Raw genomic sequence first — 17,802 nt, forward strand, 5'->3', positions numbered from 1 at the left:
ACTGGTCAAATTGGCTTAAAGCCAGCCCTACATTTAACCTCCATTTTCTGACAAACATCCTCACTTATTTGAAGGAAATCTTCCTTATGTCTATGGCAGCTATTTTCAGCCACTGTGCTGTGGCACACTGGTGTGCTGCAAATGGTCTGCAGGTGTGCCGCAAGAGTTTGGGGAAGGGTCATTTATTAGTAGGGCCATTAGGGAATGTGAGCCCCCACCAACAGCATGGTGTGCCTTGTCAATTGTCAAAAGATGGATGGTGTGCGTTGACAATTTTAGTACCTTGTTAGTGTGCTGCAAGGTGAAAATGGTTGAAAATCACTGGTGTATGGAATGAGTTTGACACCCCAAGTTGGGGCAACAGAAATCTCTATTTGCAAACAGCAGGTAGAGCAATGAGACGTTGCTAGCAGCCAGTCAATATGGGAATGCTCCTGGACACAGAAGGAGCAAGCTGGAGACTGCTTTACTGAAAAACAGCCGTGCTGAAAGAGACAGCAGAAGCAAAGTTGCTTGCCGCAGCCAGGTAAAAGGAGAAGACGCATGCTTGCACACACAGAGAGGCACACAGCATGGGCAAGACCAAAGCTGCTTTAGGGCAGAATCCTATCCAGTTTTCCAGGGTTGGTGCATATGCCAATGGGGAATATGATGCAACTTGCGGTGGAGGGGCAGACACTAAAGCCTCCTTAAGGTAGGGGAATGTGTTCCCTTACCTCGGGGCATGCATTGAGGCTACAGCAAGTGCTGAAAAGTTGGATAGGATTGGCCCCTTAAGATTGGCCCCTTAACAGCCCCACTGGATCAGGCCATAGGCCCATCTAGTCCAGCTTCCTGTATCTCACAGTGGCCCACCAAATGCCCCAGGAAGCACACCAGACAACAAGAGACCTCATCCTGGTGCCCTTAGAGCCCAATCCTAAGCAAGTCTACTTAGAAGTAAGTCCCATTATAATCAATGGGAGTCCCAGGTAGGTGTGGATAGGATTGCAGCCTAAGTGAAAAACAGCCTGCGCTGAGCTTCATGTTTTCCTCCTCCTGGGCTTTTCCTGCCTGTTCTCAACCAGTGGGAAGCAAATAGCTTCAGTAGCCACCCCCCATTCCTGTACTATTTCTCAACAAAAGTGTTCAAAACCTTTTCCAAAAAGTCTTCAAAAAGCTTTGCTTGACACTGGGCAGGTCAGGGCTCCAATCCACCTGCCCCAAAAATGGCAGGCTGCATAACAGAAATTAGGAAGTTTGTTGAGTACACAGTAAAGGTGAGTATCGGTGCTGAGTCATTTGCAGAGCTGCCAGGGACTTCCCTCACCCTACAGGTCACTGACCAAAATCCTATGCCTGTCTACTCAGACATAGACCCCACTATTTCAGTGGGACTTACTTCCAGGTAAATAGGATAAGATTGCAGCCTGATCAAACTTTTTTTTTTTTTTTGCTTGTACCAGACTGGTGAGGGAGGGATGGTGGGTTCAGTAGGTTTTATACATTTAAAATTGATCATTTGTGTTTAATAAAGTGGCCCAAGTTAAACCCAAGTGTAGACTGGTGTCTTTGTTGGGGGGGGGGCGTGCGCGCGCGCGCGCAAGATTAAATAGAATGCCAGATGCAGGGGGATGGCAGCAAGATTTATTTATTTATTTATTTATTTATTTATTTATTAGATGGACTTCTGAAAAGAAAAGCTTTTTACTTCGTTTGCAAACGGGACCACCACAAAGAGGTGATGACCCAGAAGGGTTACAATGATATTATTATTATTCAGAGGACTTCTGAAAAGAAAAGCTTTTTACTTCGTTTGCAAACGGGACCACCACAAGGAGGTGATGACCCAGAAGGGTTACAATGATATTATTATTATTTTTTATTTTATTAATTTATACCCCGCCTTTTTGCCCAGCGGGCACACACACAAGGCGGCTTACAAACACCTTAAAAATACATTAAAAAACAATTTACAGTAATTAAAAAAAATCTAAAAACAAACAAACCCTGTGGATTTTCATATAAAAAGCAAGAACACCAGCCAGCCTGTCAACAATTAAAAGCTTTTTGAAATAAAAAGGTCTTCAGTCCACACCGAAACGTTAACAACGAGGGAGCAGTTCTCAGTTCTAAGGGGAGGGTATTCCACAGTTCGGGGGCCACTACCGAGAAGGCCCTCTTCCTGGCCGTCGCCCCTCTCACATCTCTTAGTGGCGGCACAGTCAAACGGGCCCCCTCAGATTATCTAAGAGCACGGGCAGGATTGTAGGGAAAGAGGCGGTCCCTCAAATACCCCGGACCCGAGCCGTGAAGGGCTTTAAAAGTTACAGGTTTTATAGAGCATTCTGAATAGAGGAGAGGTGCACAAGGGCACAAAGACAGAGGGGTAAACATCCTTGGAAAATTAACAAGTAATCAGACAGAAAGCAAAATCAGCATCCATTATCAGTTCTGAATGTTCGGTAGGAAGAACAGTACAATGTGCATCGACAAGTTATTTACATACAGGACGTCCATTACTGAAGGTTTGGTAATCAATCACACCACTTTACCCTAGTCCTTTCGGGGTCTCACACCCTTGGTCTGTTTGTTTATTACCATCTGTTCTTCCTTGGAGGTCCATATTTGTGTACTTGGCTTATCTTGTTTAGCTAGCTTGTCTCTAAGGAGGATGGTAGATGCTGACTGGTAGCATTCCTGAGCAAGGGTCAGAGAAAAGCCAAAACCAGGGAAGCCTGATTTTGAAACCAGGCATTGTGGGTATCTTGGTATTGTGAGCTGGGCATTTTGGGGGCATTGGTTTTAAAAAAGCTAAACCAGTTTTCTGGGAATTGAGCTTTCATGGAAGGATGAAGAATTTAATGGAAGGATGAAGAATGAAGGAATAATGAAGAATTATTTGCACAATTTTGTGCTTTGGAAATCAATATGGAACATATGAACTGCAGTGTTTTTCCGCTGATTGAAATTCTGGAGAGGGGGTGTTGTATTAATTCATAGATACCACTTTTTGTTCTGCTTCTCACTGTTCAGTAAGGATGTTTTCTATGTTGTATCTTATGCAGAAGAAGCTCAACAGCCTGTATGAAACCATCACTGTGTATTGTACTGTTAACTGAGCAAAGAGACACCTTCCAGAGTTGTGCCCTCTTATATTTAGCAGGGGGAAAATAACTGTCCATCTTTACCTAGCATGGTGTATTTTCTAGTAGCTGTGTGTGCGTTTATACTTGTGTTAAGAATGGTGTAATAAAATGAATATTAATGCCCTGAGAAATTTGCGTTTCTGAGGATTGTCTTGGTTCCCCAGCCTTCAGCTGCACTTAACACCAACGGAATTTATTTTTTGGGCATTAATGCAATATAGTTTTTTTTTTTTTTGCATTACAAATTGTCGCTTTACTGTTTCCAAAGAATGAAACAAAAGCACCTCTGAAAAGCAATTCCTTTTATTGGACCAATTTCTCATATCAATAAAAGGATTCACTTTCTCACATCTCACTTTCAATAATCCTATAGCCTAGAAAAATTAAATCAGAGGTGGGCCCCCCAAAGGAAAGATCTATCAAGAAAAACCCCAAATTAAAACAATATTCCATGTAATGTAAACCAGTCTCCACATGGTTGAAATACAGTCTCAGAGAAATAGCATCCTGCAAACTCACAGCGCCACCTGCAGACTAAATGTAATACATGCAGCTCGTGTCTGGGTAATCTGGCTTGGTTTGGTAGCCGGTTAGGAAATGGCCTACACGCAGACAATAATCTAAAAGTTTGTTTAACCTATATCTGCCCAGGTGTACACATTTGATCCCTGTTGCGTATATGCAACATTGGGCAGAAATGGCTTAAACAATTGCAAAATAGTCTTCACAATAGTTGGGAAGTAATTGTGGAAAGGATTACAGCCTTTGGGATGTTTGGAGATTTTTTTTTTTAATAGATCTTGCTTGGGTGAGTTAGGAGAGTTCATCTTTATTTTAAATAATTTTTTTTACCTATTGTAAACTTTAATTTTGTTGCATGGGGGTATTAAGATTTTCCTGCTCGATGATGTCGCTTCCAGGTTAATGGCATCACTTCTGGTGGGTTCCAACAGACTGTCATTCTAAAAAGTGGGTCCTGGTGCTAAAAAGTTTGAGAACCACTGCTCTAAAGTTTTAATGCTTATCTGTGTCTGGTTCTTTCTTGCTTGGGACTTGGGCGGCTTACATTGGACTCTTTCCTGGTTGCAGTAGTCTCCGAAGGAGATTTGAAAACAACAGCACACTCCCCTACAAGTCTCTGGGAGAACCACTGTACCACTTTAACCCATTTTGAGTGCAGGTCTTTCCCCATTGCATTCTGGGTGGACTACAGGAATCTGAGAGCAGTTACAGAGACCCTTAACAAATTACAGTCTCCAGTATGCATTGGGGGAATACAGTGTATATGTTCTGAAACACAGGGAAATACATCACTTATGTTTGTCTTTTTTTCTTTTAATCCATAGTAAAGCGGACTTGCTACTGGACTTCTTTTGAAAGAAGCTCCCCTTCTGCTCACGGAGGGGCCAGGCTGGGCACCTGCCTGCCTGTTTCCTCCTCATGCCCACCCCTATTAGAATGCTCTCAAGCCAAGAGGGCAACAAATGGTTCATGGCACCCTTCTTTTGCGACAGTATCTTCTTCCCAACTCTCCTGGGTGCCACCATCTTGTATCATGCAAGATCTCTTGGGAGATCCAAGGTTGCAGCAAGACAGCCAGAAAAATGGGCACTGCCATCTTAGATTGTGTGAGATCTCCCATGATCCAAGATGGTGGTGCCCAGGACAGCAGGGAAAAGGCCGCTGGGGACATCCTGTGGTGCCCTTATGAGTTTGCCACGGTGCCGTAAGTTTGTTAACCACTGGGGTAGACTATGATTTACTTCTGTTTCACTTGGTTCTACAGCAAAATTAAGATTTGTGATGCTCTTTCACAATTCCAAGACTTCTAGTTTCCTGAACAGCAGATACAAAACATGTTTACTTCCCCTATATCTGGAAGCAACATTTAAGATAAAGTTCATTATGCTATTATGAGTCCAAACTCCAAAGCATTCCCACTGGAACCGCTTTCTTCTGCAAAACTTGGCAAAGTTTTAATGGGTGCACAAAATGATGCTAAACTTGTCCTAAAGGTCACACTTCATGATTTCCCTCAAGCAAACAGTTGCGTAACATGAAGGATCCAGCCAAAATGACAAAGAAAGGGAACCTTCTGAATCCTGGAGGGGACTATCTCCATTTCCTATTTCCTTTTTGTCTTCTGTCAAGAAATGGTATGATAGATTGTGTGGCTGTTTCAAGAGGTATCTGTAGCATCCAGGCACATTTAGCTGCAGTTCGGGAAGTCTGAATGTGCATGTCTGAAGTCCATCACCGGCAAGCCTTTCATGATACCACTCCCCAAGTTTATGGGTGGGATATTGGACGCTGTAACCGGCCATTGGGAGAATAACCTTTGGGGAGGAAAAAGGGAACATTACTTCTTCTGTGAAGCCATTTAAAAAGAGGCATGCAAGAAGAACTGTGTGCATCATCTCCACGAGTGTGGAAAGAATCAGTATGATGCATCACAGGGGAGCTGCTGTGGAAAAAAATGGAAGCAGGGAATACTTTGCCAAATGTCTTCTAATCTGCATTTCCATAAAATGCAGAAACAGTGGGCCTGTATGCATTCTTTTTTCCTATGTTTTCCAGCAGTATGGACTAGTGATAAATGATGCCACTTAACCTAATGTCCAAGTTACAAGACACTGTCTCATTATTACTTTTAATTAATAGATCCCCCCCCCCAAACAAACAAACTTACTTGATTTATTGTATATTTATTGGCAATCTCTTCCTCAGGAGCTACTATATGGACCTAGTAAGAGAGATGTAAGATTAAAGGTAATTGTTTCATTAAATATGCACAAAAGCATAAATTGTAAACCAGCGGCATACTGTCTCCACACCTAATTATTCCTTAAGAAAAAGCAATTCCATGCTTACGAGGCTGGCAGCAAATGACCCAAACTAGCAACAAGTATTTGACTTGCAGCCCAATCCTAACCTGCACTGGAACAGGCAGCTGACCTGCCCCGTATCCAGAGCAGGGTTGGCGCTGGCTGTGGTTCAGACTGGGGCAATAGTAATTGATTCCCTTTACCCTAGGTAACGCAGCAGCAGCCCCAATGGGACTACTTGGATCTGTACCACCTAAAGAGGTGGAGCAGATCTGAGCAGCCCGTCACTGTGCTGGGTTGCCTGGGAGAGGCATAAGGAACTGGCCTAAGTGCCAGATCTTGGCCCTATCCCCTGCTCGGCCCCAGGTCACCCATGAGCCCAACCACTGCCTTCTCTCCCTCTGCCCCGGAATGCCTCTGTTCCGCCCCGGATTTTGCCTCGAGGTTGACTCCTGAAGCCTTTTCTGTAACTGGATGTAGCCACAAGGCAGTGAAGGTTTGGGATCGGGGTTTTCCTTCTCTCAGATGAGCTGCCATCCCAGGCTGAGGAGTCCCATCTACCCACTGGCTGTTTAGTCGCCTCTTACGACAAGTACAGCCAAACTGAGGGCCTATTCTTATCCCCAGCCCCCTATTCTTATCCCCAGCCCATACAGTATGTACCATTTATTTGGTGTGCAGGTGGAGTAAAAGAACTCATCAATGTATTAATGGCATTTTACAGAATACCTGAGAGGTTCAGGAATTTGTCTAAACAGAAAATTGGAACTTGTTGATCAAATTTCTCATCAGTGTTTTTGTCAAGTTCACATTTACCTTGTCAGTCATCAAGGAGCTATCAGCACTCTTTTCACAAAAGATTAGATCACCGCTCACCACTCGTGTACCATAGATCTTAATCCGGTAGGCAGCAGCTTCATTCCAAATTTTACTGCAATAAGCATGAATGTAGAAAATACGCATGGAGTGGGGAATGCTGAGCCACCCTCGGGTGCACCCCTCCTGATTTATACCGTAACGATTCAATGCACGAAGCAACATCTTCTCCCTTATTTTATAGTCAGGGAGCATTGCAAGGGTGCCCTTTGGGTCCTCTAAAAGACAGAGGGGAAAAAATAGATCAGTGGTGACACTACATATTCTGCTCTAATACATTTCTCAGATGTTTGGCTGCTGCTTCTCCTTTGCAACCTGGGGCTAGGAAGTCAAGAGCCAGCAGAGAAGTGATGGATTGCAACAGAGCGTTTGACCCTTTACTAGCCAACTCACCATTTTTCTTTCCACATTCCCCCACCCCTCAGCCATTTATCCTTCTCTTCACCAGCCAAGATTCCTGACCCAGGTCCATGTTTCCACTTCTCCATAGGAAAATGTGTCTTCCTGGCCCAGCTTTGCAGATGAAGAAAAGAAGAAAAATAAAAGAGAATGCTTTTTTACCCAGTGGGTAATTAATCTGTGGAACTCCTTGCCACAGGATGTGGTGATGGCATCTGGCCTGGATGCCTTTAAAAGGGGATGGGACATTTACAGGTTACAAGCCATGATGGGCATATGCAACCTCTTGGTTTTAGAAGTAGGCTACCTCAGAAGGTACCTAAAGGCCTACCTTTAGAAGTAGGCTACCTTCAGAAGTAGGCTACCTCCCTCCCAGGTGCAAGAGAGTGGCAACAGGATGCAGGTATCTTGTTGTGTGCTCTCTGAGACATCTGGTGAGCCACTGTGCAATACAGGAAGCAATACAGTTGGGCCTTTGGCCTGCTCCAGCAGGGTTGTTCTTAAGAAGAGCATCAGCCAAGGTTTGAAGACACATGGTGGAGGCAGAACACAGAGCTCTGCTGTATGTTATTTGATGGCTTAGTTTAAAAAGCTGAAAGCACTGAAAGTTAAGAAGGGAGGGGAGACCATTTAGAACTAGGGCTGTTCCACAATAGTCTCCATTTTCTCTTTCCAAGTCAAAAATGGCAATTTCAGAGTTGTAAAAATATTTCCCCTAAATATTTTAAAAATCATATACGGGGGGAAAAAATTGATCACTTAAAAAAAAAATCACATCTACTTTCTAAAATCCTGAATAATGTCATGGTTTCTCTGCTGCACTGACTAGCTTTTCCAGTAGCAATTATTTCTCTCTTCTTTCTACATTAATCGTATTGGCGATTCAAATCAATCTACGATCACATAGTCAACGGGCAAAAATCATAATGATACTGTAGCCAATCTGATGATGAATGGTATCTACTGGGGCAAGTGAAGTCAATCACAACTGAGAGCAAAAGAAAAAACTGTAAATGAGTAGGGGCGCAATCCTAACCAACTTCCCAGCGTTGGTATAGCTGTGTCAGTGGAGCATGTATTGGATCCTGCAGTTGGGGGAGAGGGGGCAGTCATGGAGGCCTCCTCAAGGTAAGGGAATGTTTGTTCCCTTACTTTGGAGTTGCATTGCCCTTACCTCGGTGCTAGAAAGTTGGTTAGGATTGCGCCCTAAGAGAACTTTTTTGGGCCAGGAGTGTAAAAATACAACAAACCAAATGAAACAGTTGTTTTTTTTTACCCCCAGCACTGATTAAAACATTTGTGAAAAAGTAAGGATAATTTTAGCTCAGCCCTATAGAATTCTTAACTCATCGTTTTCAAATTGTTCCCTCTTCTCATTCCTCTGATTTCAGCACTTGCCTAATATGGAATTACTGGCAAATGTGCTTTTGTTCTGAGTAAGCACTGCTGAGGCATTCCACCTTCTGAATCTAGAAGAGGGAGAGGAAAGACTAAATAATCTCTTTGGCTCTGGATGGTGTATTCTTTCTGCATGTTGTTCAACCTGGAGCATTTTGGTGGGGCTTTTTAAAATTGTTATGCTGAGACCCTTGTGATCTATGAGCAGCTGCGTGCTCATGTTGAGCGGGCAGAAAGGTGATGAATAAATATTTTAAGAACACATGAATATGTTAATTAATTCGATCCAAAGCAGAATATGTGCGTTGTATCAGGACAAGAAAATTGTTCCTTTATAAATTAGGGATAGGCTTATTTACTGCAGTGATCCACAGTACCTTTATAGAATGATTGTAAAAAAGAGTTTTTTCATCGGCAAAACCAATCACACCCATGTACTCAGTGCAATACACTTCCACTTAAATTGAATATGGATAGATGCCAAATCCGTCCCCCTGCCAATATCCTTTCCACACCTAGTCTCTACATTTAAAAATTATTGGACAGGAGCTAATGGTATGATAAATTCTGCAGCTCAGTCAGGTGATAATTACTTCCCTGTGCTACCCAGTTATTTAGGACATGGAAAAGCAATTAAGTTCTGGCAGTCTGAAGAAGTAGTCAGTTACATTAATCAGGCAACCAACTCTCTGGGGAGATCTAGTTACACTGTAAACAGCAAAGAAAGGGCCCACAGGGAAATGGACAAGACGGAAAGGAAACTCGCCCCTGAGTGTTCAAAAATGAAAATATTCAGTAGTGACATAACTTATATAGGTCATATTGGGGCTGCACAAATTGCACCAAATGACAACTAGTCAAAGGCGTAATCTGCAATATGCTACAGGATTTGCACCTCATAATGTTTCATTGGAAGAATATGCTATGTGAAATATTTACCAGTCTGAAGAAAGTACTTCTTGGCCTTGTTTACAGGATCATCTGCATCTTCTGGTGTAAAAAATAATTGCACAGCTTTAACCTTTAGTAAAAAAAATACAAAGTTTGGACCACGGCATCCATGGGGGATCCATTCCTGGACACCCCCCCCCCCCACACACACACAGAGATACCAAAACCCAAGAATACGCATATCTGCAGGTTGAGTCCACCATAACCTCCGAACGCGACCAGAGTTCTCCAATCACATCTGGAGATATTCTGAGGCCCGCACAGGTCACACATAGCCCTCCTGTCTTCAGCAAGGCCTCCAGAGGTGCCAGAAACACACTTCCAGTTTTCATAAAAGGTATACATGATCAAACTTATACACATGATGAGAAAGTACCAGTTCTTTGTTCAGCAAAGCCAATCCAATTTGATCTGTCTGTATGCTCTGCCCTTGTCCAAATCGCTGAGGTCCGTAGTAATTTATAAAGCCATTTCTCTACAGATGAGAAAAACAAAGTTGAATTCATTTTTGCATTAAATACAATACACTCAAACCATTGGGAGCATGAAGGCTAGAGATAGCACCTGTGGGGGAAAAAACCTGTTTTTACCTTGATATTCTCAATTGCTTCAGATACTCTCTTTTCCAGGCTTGCAGAACAATCATTACTCTGGTGTTTTAAATCTCTCACAATTATATCAAAGCGATTTCCTTGCAACTGACCAAGTCTAAGTGGCTGATTTGCAGAACGTACATTAGACACAGTTACTCCTTTTTTTTCAATTGTGTCTGCAAGTTCTTTCAATCTGCACAAAAGAAACAATTTGGGATTTCATGTCATATTCTAGGAACAATTAGTTTTAGAAACTACAAAGTTAGGAACGCTTGGGTTTTACGTATTTAAATTTTTAATATTAGGTTATGGTTTTAAAATAAAATCATTAATGTCTCCAGATATTTTACAGGAAACTGTATTGCAAGAAGGATAAAATGATTTTGAAGAAATGATACAATCTTGCCTGCATTTGGTCTTATAATATGAATCAATATACATTTAATGCAAATTTGATGTACATTTCGCACCATCTTTGTATAAGATACTCTACATAACACTTATAATGTTAGGAAACAATTTAACTGCTCAGGGAACTGAAATTAGAAACCTGCTTAAATAACATCTCATAAGAACATAAGAACAGCCCCACTGGATCAGGCCGTAGGCCCATCTAGTCCAGCTTCCTGTATCTCACAGCGGCCCACCAAATGCCCCAGGGAGCGCACCAGATAACAAGAGACCTCATGCTGGTGCCCTCCCTTGCATCTGGCATTCTGACATAGCCCATTTCTAAAATCAGGAGGTTGCACATACGCATCATGGCTTGCAACCTGTAATGAATTTTTCCTCCAGAAAAATCTCATTGTTGCAGTGCAGTATTTTTCAACCAGTGGTACCTGAGGTGGTGTCTGGTGGTACCTGCTAGACCCCTGGACACCTGCTGCTTAGCAGTGAGAACAGAAACGCAACACAACAAACAGGGAAGGAGGCTCGTCCACATGGAGCATATCCAAAGCATGCTTTTCTGTGCCTGATAAAGTCCTCCTGTCCACCCAGAGTCTTTTACTGGTGTTTGTCACATCGCATCTGGCCTCCCAACCCAGAAGTAAGTGGCGATGATACTTCAGGTGGTACTTCAAATAGGTGGACCGTGTAAAGCGGTACGGTGGAGTACAAACATTGAGAAACACTGCTATAGTGTAACACAAATGAAGGCTGACAGCAGCAAAACTTCTGTTAGAATGCAGGTTGAGTTAAATTCCAAAAGCAAGGACTTAGGCTGGGGTGATTTCAAGCACACCAGCAGTAGCCATGTGAAGTACTGAGCTATTTCTCTGCCTGAGTGTTTCCCCTTGAAATTGCTTCTCCTTACTGTAGTCATTTTTCCATAGTCGGGCTTCAGGAGTGGAAGCAACCCACACTGGGAGAAAAATAACTGGGGAGAGGGGCCACTACCTCCCACCTGTCGTCTCTGCACTTTTACACCCCCATTCTGTGGCTTGATAGGCATTCAGCAGTAGCACACTGCAGGAAGGCAATTCGGGACAGGGAAACTGGGCAGGGGGAACAGGGGCCAGAGGGTGATTTCAGCCTGGGAGGGGGTGGGGACGGCGGCAGAGGCTGCTGCTAAATTGTATTCCCCCTCCAAGCCCAACATGGGTCTCTTCGGTTCAGTGCAAGCTAAATATGCTTGCACTGTATCCTGTGCAGGAGCAGTTCTGAAGACTGTCTTTGAGTAAGGGGAACATTTGTTCCCTTACTTAAGAGTAGGCTTCCATGGTGTGGAGAGTCTACTCAGATCCGTGTGGACCTGGGCTGCAGAATTGGGTCTGGGTCTACCACCTCCCCTGATCCAGTCTCTCCTCCTTCCCACCTCCATTGCCACTCTCGCCCCTATTTCTCCTCCCGTTGACTTACTTGGGTCCGTGGACTGGTCCCAAGCTGGCGCCATGCACGAGGCTGCAGTAGCCTCCCTGCCAGCGCTCCAGCAATTCCACGGGCAGTTGGAAGCCATAAGTATGTCTCTGCTGGTGGAATGCTCATTCCGCCAGTGAACTAGCCCATTAGGATTGGGGTGTGACTCCTCTGTAATTTAGGGACAGTAATTATTTCTTCTTTTGAATATTTCTTTTTCACTAACATGACGCAGAGTCAGAGGGCTCAAGGTTTAGAGACAACAAGCAGGCCAAAAATGCAGGGAGATAACCATTTAATGGAAAGGTACAGGATACTGTGCAGAATTCTGCAGCTTCGATTGAGAGATTTAATCTGCCTTAAATTTCAATTATACTAGTCATTTTTAAGCAGTGACCCCCACACAACTGTGCAGCAGTTCTACTTGTAAAAACATTCCCTCAGCTTGAACGAGGATTTCCTGTGTGTAAGAATGGAAAGATTAAGAGAAGACTTCAAAGCAGATATTGGAACTGTCAGCTGTTTCTAATTATAAGCAAGGACATTATACACCCAAGGAGAGAAACGGCCTATGAGTTTGTTTTCGTAAAGCCAACAAGAATGGCGTGTAGAGAGTGTTGCGGAACAAATTTACTCTTTGATGAGCAACACATTTTCAGGATCAGATCTATGGAATGCAAATTTAAAGTTCAGCTCCAGCAATTGTGAAGCCCCTTAAGACAAGTTAACATCACCCCTGCTTGCTAAATGTCTAGCTGTAGGACAAACACACACAGCACTTAAATATCAAATGATCAATAATCTGAAGAAAGAGAGATTATTTTCCATGTAATGACACACACAAAAAAAGTGATTCAAACTGTGATCACTGAGGCTAATTCCATAAGCCACATAGTTTTCTTCTGTAGCACTAAACTATAACAGAAGTAGCCTCACATGTATCTTATGGTGATGTATGCAATCATCAAGTGGCTGTGACTGGTCTACTTTCATCCACCATTTCCAAGAAGGAGCTGATCTACATCATTGGGATATAGAATGGGCATCTTGTATGGTAAAAGTATCCAGAGTTGGTTATGTTAGATATTGGAGACAAAAATTCCAGTCATTGAAGAATGAACAGATAAGGCTTTCAGGACAAATGAACAGTTTCGTACAAGTAAAGGGGAATAAAAACAGGCACCCTTCTAACAAGGCACTTTTTCAAGTAACTGTCCCCCTTCACCCCAGCAGTGTATTTTCCAATGGCTATTTGCGGGTGTTCATCTACATCTCTTCAGATTGCAATCCCTTTTGGAACAGGGAGCCATTTAGGGCTCAGTCCTGTCCAATTTTCGAGCACTAAGGCCACTGTGACAGCAGGGAGTTTGTTGCATCCTGTGGAGGGTAGCCAGTCATGGAGGCCTCCTCAAGGTAAGGGAATGTTTATTCCCTTACCAACAGGCTGCATTGCGGCTGCACCAGCACAAATTAGGATTGGCACCATAGTTATTTGATTTTGTCTATAAACTGCCTTGTGAATTTTTTAATTAAAAAACTATATTCTTAATAGTATTAAGTACTTTCCAGAGAAAATGGAATACCCTTTATTCATTTCTTAAACATCAGTCAGTAATATTTTAACCATCTTTATCAGTTCCTAATGTAGCAAAATCAAAATGTAAAAATGTTTCTCTGTAAAAGCCGATGCAAGAATATAAATTTTAAAAGAAATTGATTTGTCATATTTGCTAAGGCTTTCCTGGCCAAAACCCATGATTTAAATTAATGTTAATCAAGTTTAAAACCCATGTCAATTAAAAACAATTGCTACCTTTACAATATTGAATTGTGTCATCAGTCTAGCCTTTATTACCTCTGAGGAGACACCTTCTTCACCACCATCGACTGGTACGTTACAGCTTTCTTGTCTTTAATACCTGTGTAACTGAAGTCCGAAGGAAGCACACCAAGTTTAGACGATAAATAACTAATTGCTTCAAGTGTTTCCAGGTTTTCTTTTTGGAGGGTAAATGCTGAAAAGAAAAAAGCACTCAACATTAGTACAGACTCAGTGCATTCAACTCGAATGTTTTGCCTTGAATATGTAACTTGCATCCCTCAAAGGGCCATACAAATGCATGATCTATTGCCATGTAGCGTCCATAGGAAGGCTGTGCAGGGGGTAATTTGTACCTCGGTCAAGGGTCAAAAAGGGGGCCCTGGAGCCAAAGTTGGGGGCTCAGAAAATTTCCTGAGGTCTTACATTTTGCAATCTCACCTAGACTCTCTGCCCATGTAGGATGCTGGGGGCACTACTGCAGGTTCAAGGTGGTAGCTGCTGTTGCAAACCGTATGCACCAGGCTGAGGAATGCATACATGACACTCCTTAACACAGTGTCAAACCTGGGAGGCAATTGGCCTGCTACAGTAGCTCTTAGGCTTGTGGATCTGCTTACCATGAAGGAGTGTATAGGAGCTCAGGGACACAGGTGGGAATTACTTAACTGATATAGATTTCACTGGGAAAGAATCTGACACTTGATTCTTTTGGCTTGTTTACTGTCAGAGCATGAACTTCCAAGAAAATAACACATTGTTGCAGGTTTACCTGTGTAAATGTCCTGTTGCTCCCTGCAATCAGCATTCACCCTCTTCCTGAAACCACTCTTCTCACGAAACCGTACCGTAATGACAACCTTTTGCTGGGAGTCGGAAAACGACTTTGTTTCCACCAGTTTCCCAAATTTTTTACTGATGAAATGGTGAACCATTGTGCGGTGTTCCTTATTTCCATCAGGTTTAAAAGAAAACTTGGAATTTTCTAATTTGGCATCCAAAAATTTGAGAAAACCGCACGCTTCCTCTTCAGACACCAAGCGGCAAAGTTCTTTGTAATCCTGGTTTGCTTTGACAATGATTTCTCCACATTTTGTAACAGTGACTAAAAACGGGTATTGCTGTCTGATGCTACCGTGCAAGCTGGCTCTAAGCCTCTTGTCAAGGACTGGACCAAGTGAAAATTCAGAAGAAATTGCAGCAAGCTCAGCTTTTGAATTCAATGCGCTTTTTACATGAGAAGCAAACTGATTTAGTTGTTCACAAACAGACTCTTCCAATAAAGAGTTCAGAGTTGCAGCACTGTCATGATGGAATTCATTCAAGTCATTCCCTTTACAGTCTTCAATTTCTCCAGTACTAGGCATAAGATATTCTGAGGCAAGGCCATCCTCTTGAACCTCATCCATGCATGGTTTGAGAAGGCTAAGCCTTAGCTTTTTGTGATCCTGCTGACAGAATCTACTTTTTTCTGAGATGGTTTCATTGGATTTGGAAAGATCATCTATTGTGATTTCATTAACTAACTGTCCAAATTCATTGATTTCTGTCACTACAAAGTCACTTGGGATTTTTTTAATCTTGCCACAAAAGCCGACATGATCATTCACATAAGTGGAAGGGCAGAGAATGACTGCTCGGTTAGTGTCCTCTTCCATTTCCATACTACACAGCCTGGAAAAAGACCAGAGATCAAGCTTAATTATCAAAGAATGACTGTGTGTGTTATGATATATGCCCCAGGCCTATAGTCAATTTACAGGCTGGATAGGGCAAGGCTAGGCCCTGATGTCTTGGCCAGCATAGAATGTAGTATAGCCCAGGTGCATCATGGGATTGGCTGATGCAACAGGGCACAGCAGGGATGATGCAATACCATGTCACCAGACAATGAGTCATGCAGTCACCAGATTGTAGCCCACTTCTCATTGGCCAGTGCCAGTATATATTGCAGCTTGTGCAAGCTGCTGTGTGGGAGATGTTATGTGGAATGTCTGCGGGAAGTTACATCAGTGGAGTTGGTGATCTGAGAATTAAGAAAAGTGCTATCTTTGCTGTTTGCTTGCTGAGCTGCCTTTGTACTGTAAATATTGTATATATCTTCAAGGACATCTGGTGGTGGAGCACTGCCGTGTCTGTGCCTTGTTATTTACCAGGAGTATCTGCCTGACCTTGAATCTCTGGAGCTGCGGTGTCGGCTGTGTACTGCAACAGTGTGTATTAAGAGTTGATATCAGAGAGTAAAATTTAGAAGCATTAAAAACTGGTTTTCAATTTAAACATCAGTGCAATTTAAAATTATTATATGCAGTGGTTCTCAAACTTTTTAACCCAGGACCCACTTTTTAGAATGATAATCTGTCTGGACCCACCAGAAGTGATATCATTAACCTGGAAGTGATGTCATGGCTGGAAGTGAGATCATCAAGCAGGGAAAATTTTTGACAATCCTAGGCTGGGATTCTATCCACACTTTCCCAGGAGAAAACCCCATTGACTATCATTATTAAAGGCATATGCATTGTAACCTGTTAAGAGTACATATCTCTCCAAAATCAGTCACATACCCTGTTGGCATCAAGTCTAATATACTAAAAAATGAAATATTGAAACTGATGGGGACCCACCTGAAATTCACCTTACATACTCCTTAAATTCTCCTTACATACTCAAGAGTGTTTTTCTTCATTTGCATCAGCATATATAAAAAAGTATCAATATATATTAAAAACCATTCCCCATGGGCTCATTTCCGGTTTAAGATGGAAGCATTATTGTGAAATGGCGCCAACATTCCCCCCCCCAAAAAATTGTGTGATAAAGTTTTGCCCGTCAAGAAGTACACTTTTCCCATTCTCTATTAATACTACTCCCTCCCCGCCATGACCCATGCTTTTTTAAATAGGTCATGGAAAAAGAAGACCCTGGCCATAGTGCCTAAGATACTGAGCAGTAAATCAGGACCTCCGGGCTTCAAACCTTGCCTCTACTATGAATCCTCACTAGTATCTCTAAGAAACAAACAAAACACAACACCATCAACATTCGTAGGCTACATTCTTAGCATACACACTTTTCTGGGAAGAAGTTCCATTGGATACAATAGGATTTACTTCCAAGTAGGCAATCAAGGATTTGTGCTGTGAAGCCACTGGTGCACCTTGTCAAATTTTAAAACCTCAAAGTTTGTTTGGGGGGGGGGGAAGAGAGAGGCACCCAGAAGAGTCCTTGTGGTTGCACAGGTCATTGTGCAGGTCAATTAATTAATTCATTAATTAAATAAGTCATTAATTAAATAATTAATTAATTACTTGATTAATTAATAGATGAACCCATTAATTAATTGCTTGACGAATCCATTAATGGGTGAATCCATAAATGGATCAATTAATCAATTAATTACTCAATCAACTAATTAATTAATCAAATTGTGCATCAAGCCAACAACCCTGGTGCTTTTTTAAATGGGGCAATGATTTTCCTGGTCCTGGACCTATTTGGGGGAGGGAAAGAGCTGAACCCCCTAAGGACAGCTAGCTTCACATCTCCTCCCACCAGCCTGCTGCACAGACATGCCCAAACTGGGCATGACCAAAAGGCAGGCACCAGCCCCAGGCGGATGCTACCACGCGACCTCAACAGAGGGGGGAAGAAAAGGGTGTGGTCAGGAAAATAATGGAACATACCACTTTCGTGAAAGACGGGGGGCCGAAAGGGTCCCAGGCCAGGAACGGCCGAAGCATGGAGGAGGGGAGGGGGAGCTTGAGAAGGAGGAGAAGAAATAGACTGTACCAAGTCGTTCAAGGACAGGAAGAAACTATGGTTTGGGTTGATGAAGACTAAAGCGTCAGGAGGCAACGCGAATCCCAGGCGTGAGAAATAACAATGATAATAGAGGGGACAGGAAGGGGTTGAGAAGCGATTCTCAGGGTCTTTTAGACCGACTTCTGGAAAAT

General features: G+C 42.7%; 1 protein-coding gene across 1 annotated transcript; it reads right to left on the reverse strand.

The window, feature by feature from the left end:
* Positions 1–1,624: 1,624 nt before the first annotated feature.
* Positions 1,625–17,605, reverse strand: PUS7L (pseudouridine synthase 7 like). Its single transcript, XM_066634429.1, has 9 exons — positions 17,533–17,605; positions 14,619–15,520; positions 13,883–14,042; positions 10,168–10,363; positions 9,954–10,052; positions 9,566–9,647; positions 6,770–7,047; positions 5,818–5,871; positions 1,625–5,464 (listed from the first exon to the last, which is right to left on the reverse strand). The coding sequence occupies exons 2-9, from the start codon at positions 15,508–15,510 to the stop codon at positions 5,138–5,140; spliced, it is 2,088 nt and encodes a 695-aa protein (XP_066490526.1). The 5' UTR covers positions 15,511–15,520; positions 17,533–17,605; the 3' UTR covers positions 1,625–5,137.
* Positions 17,606–17,802: the final 197 nt, after the last annotated feature.

This window comes from Tiliqua scincoides, chromosome 7 (assembly GCF_035046505.1).
Source record: "Tiliqua scincoides isolate rTilSci1 chromosome 7, rTilSci1.hap2, whole genome shotgun sequence".
Taxonomy (NCBI): Eukaryota; Metazoa; Chordata; class Lepidosauria; order Squamata; family Scincidae; genus Tiliqua; species Tiliqua scincoides.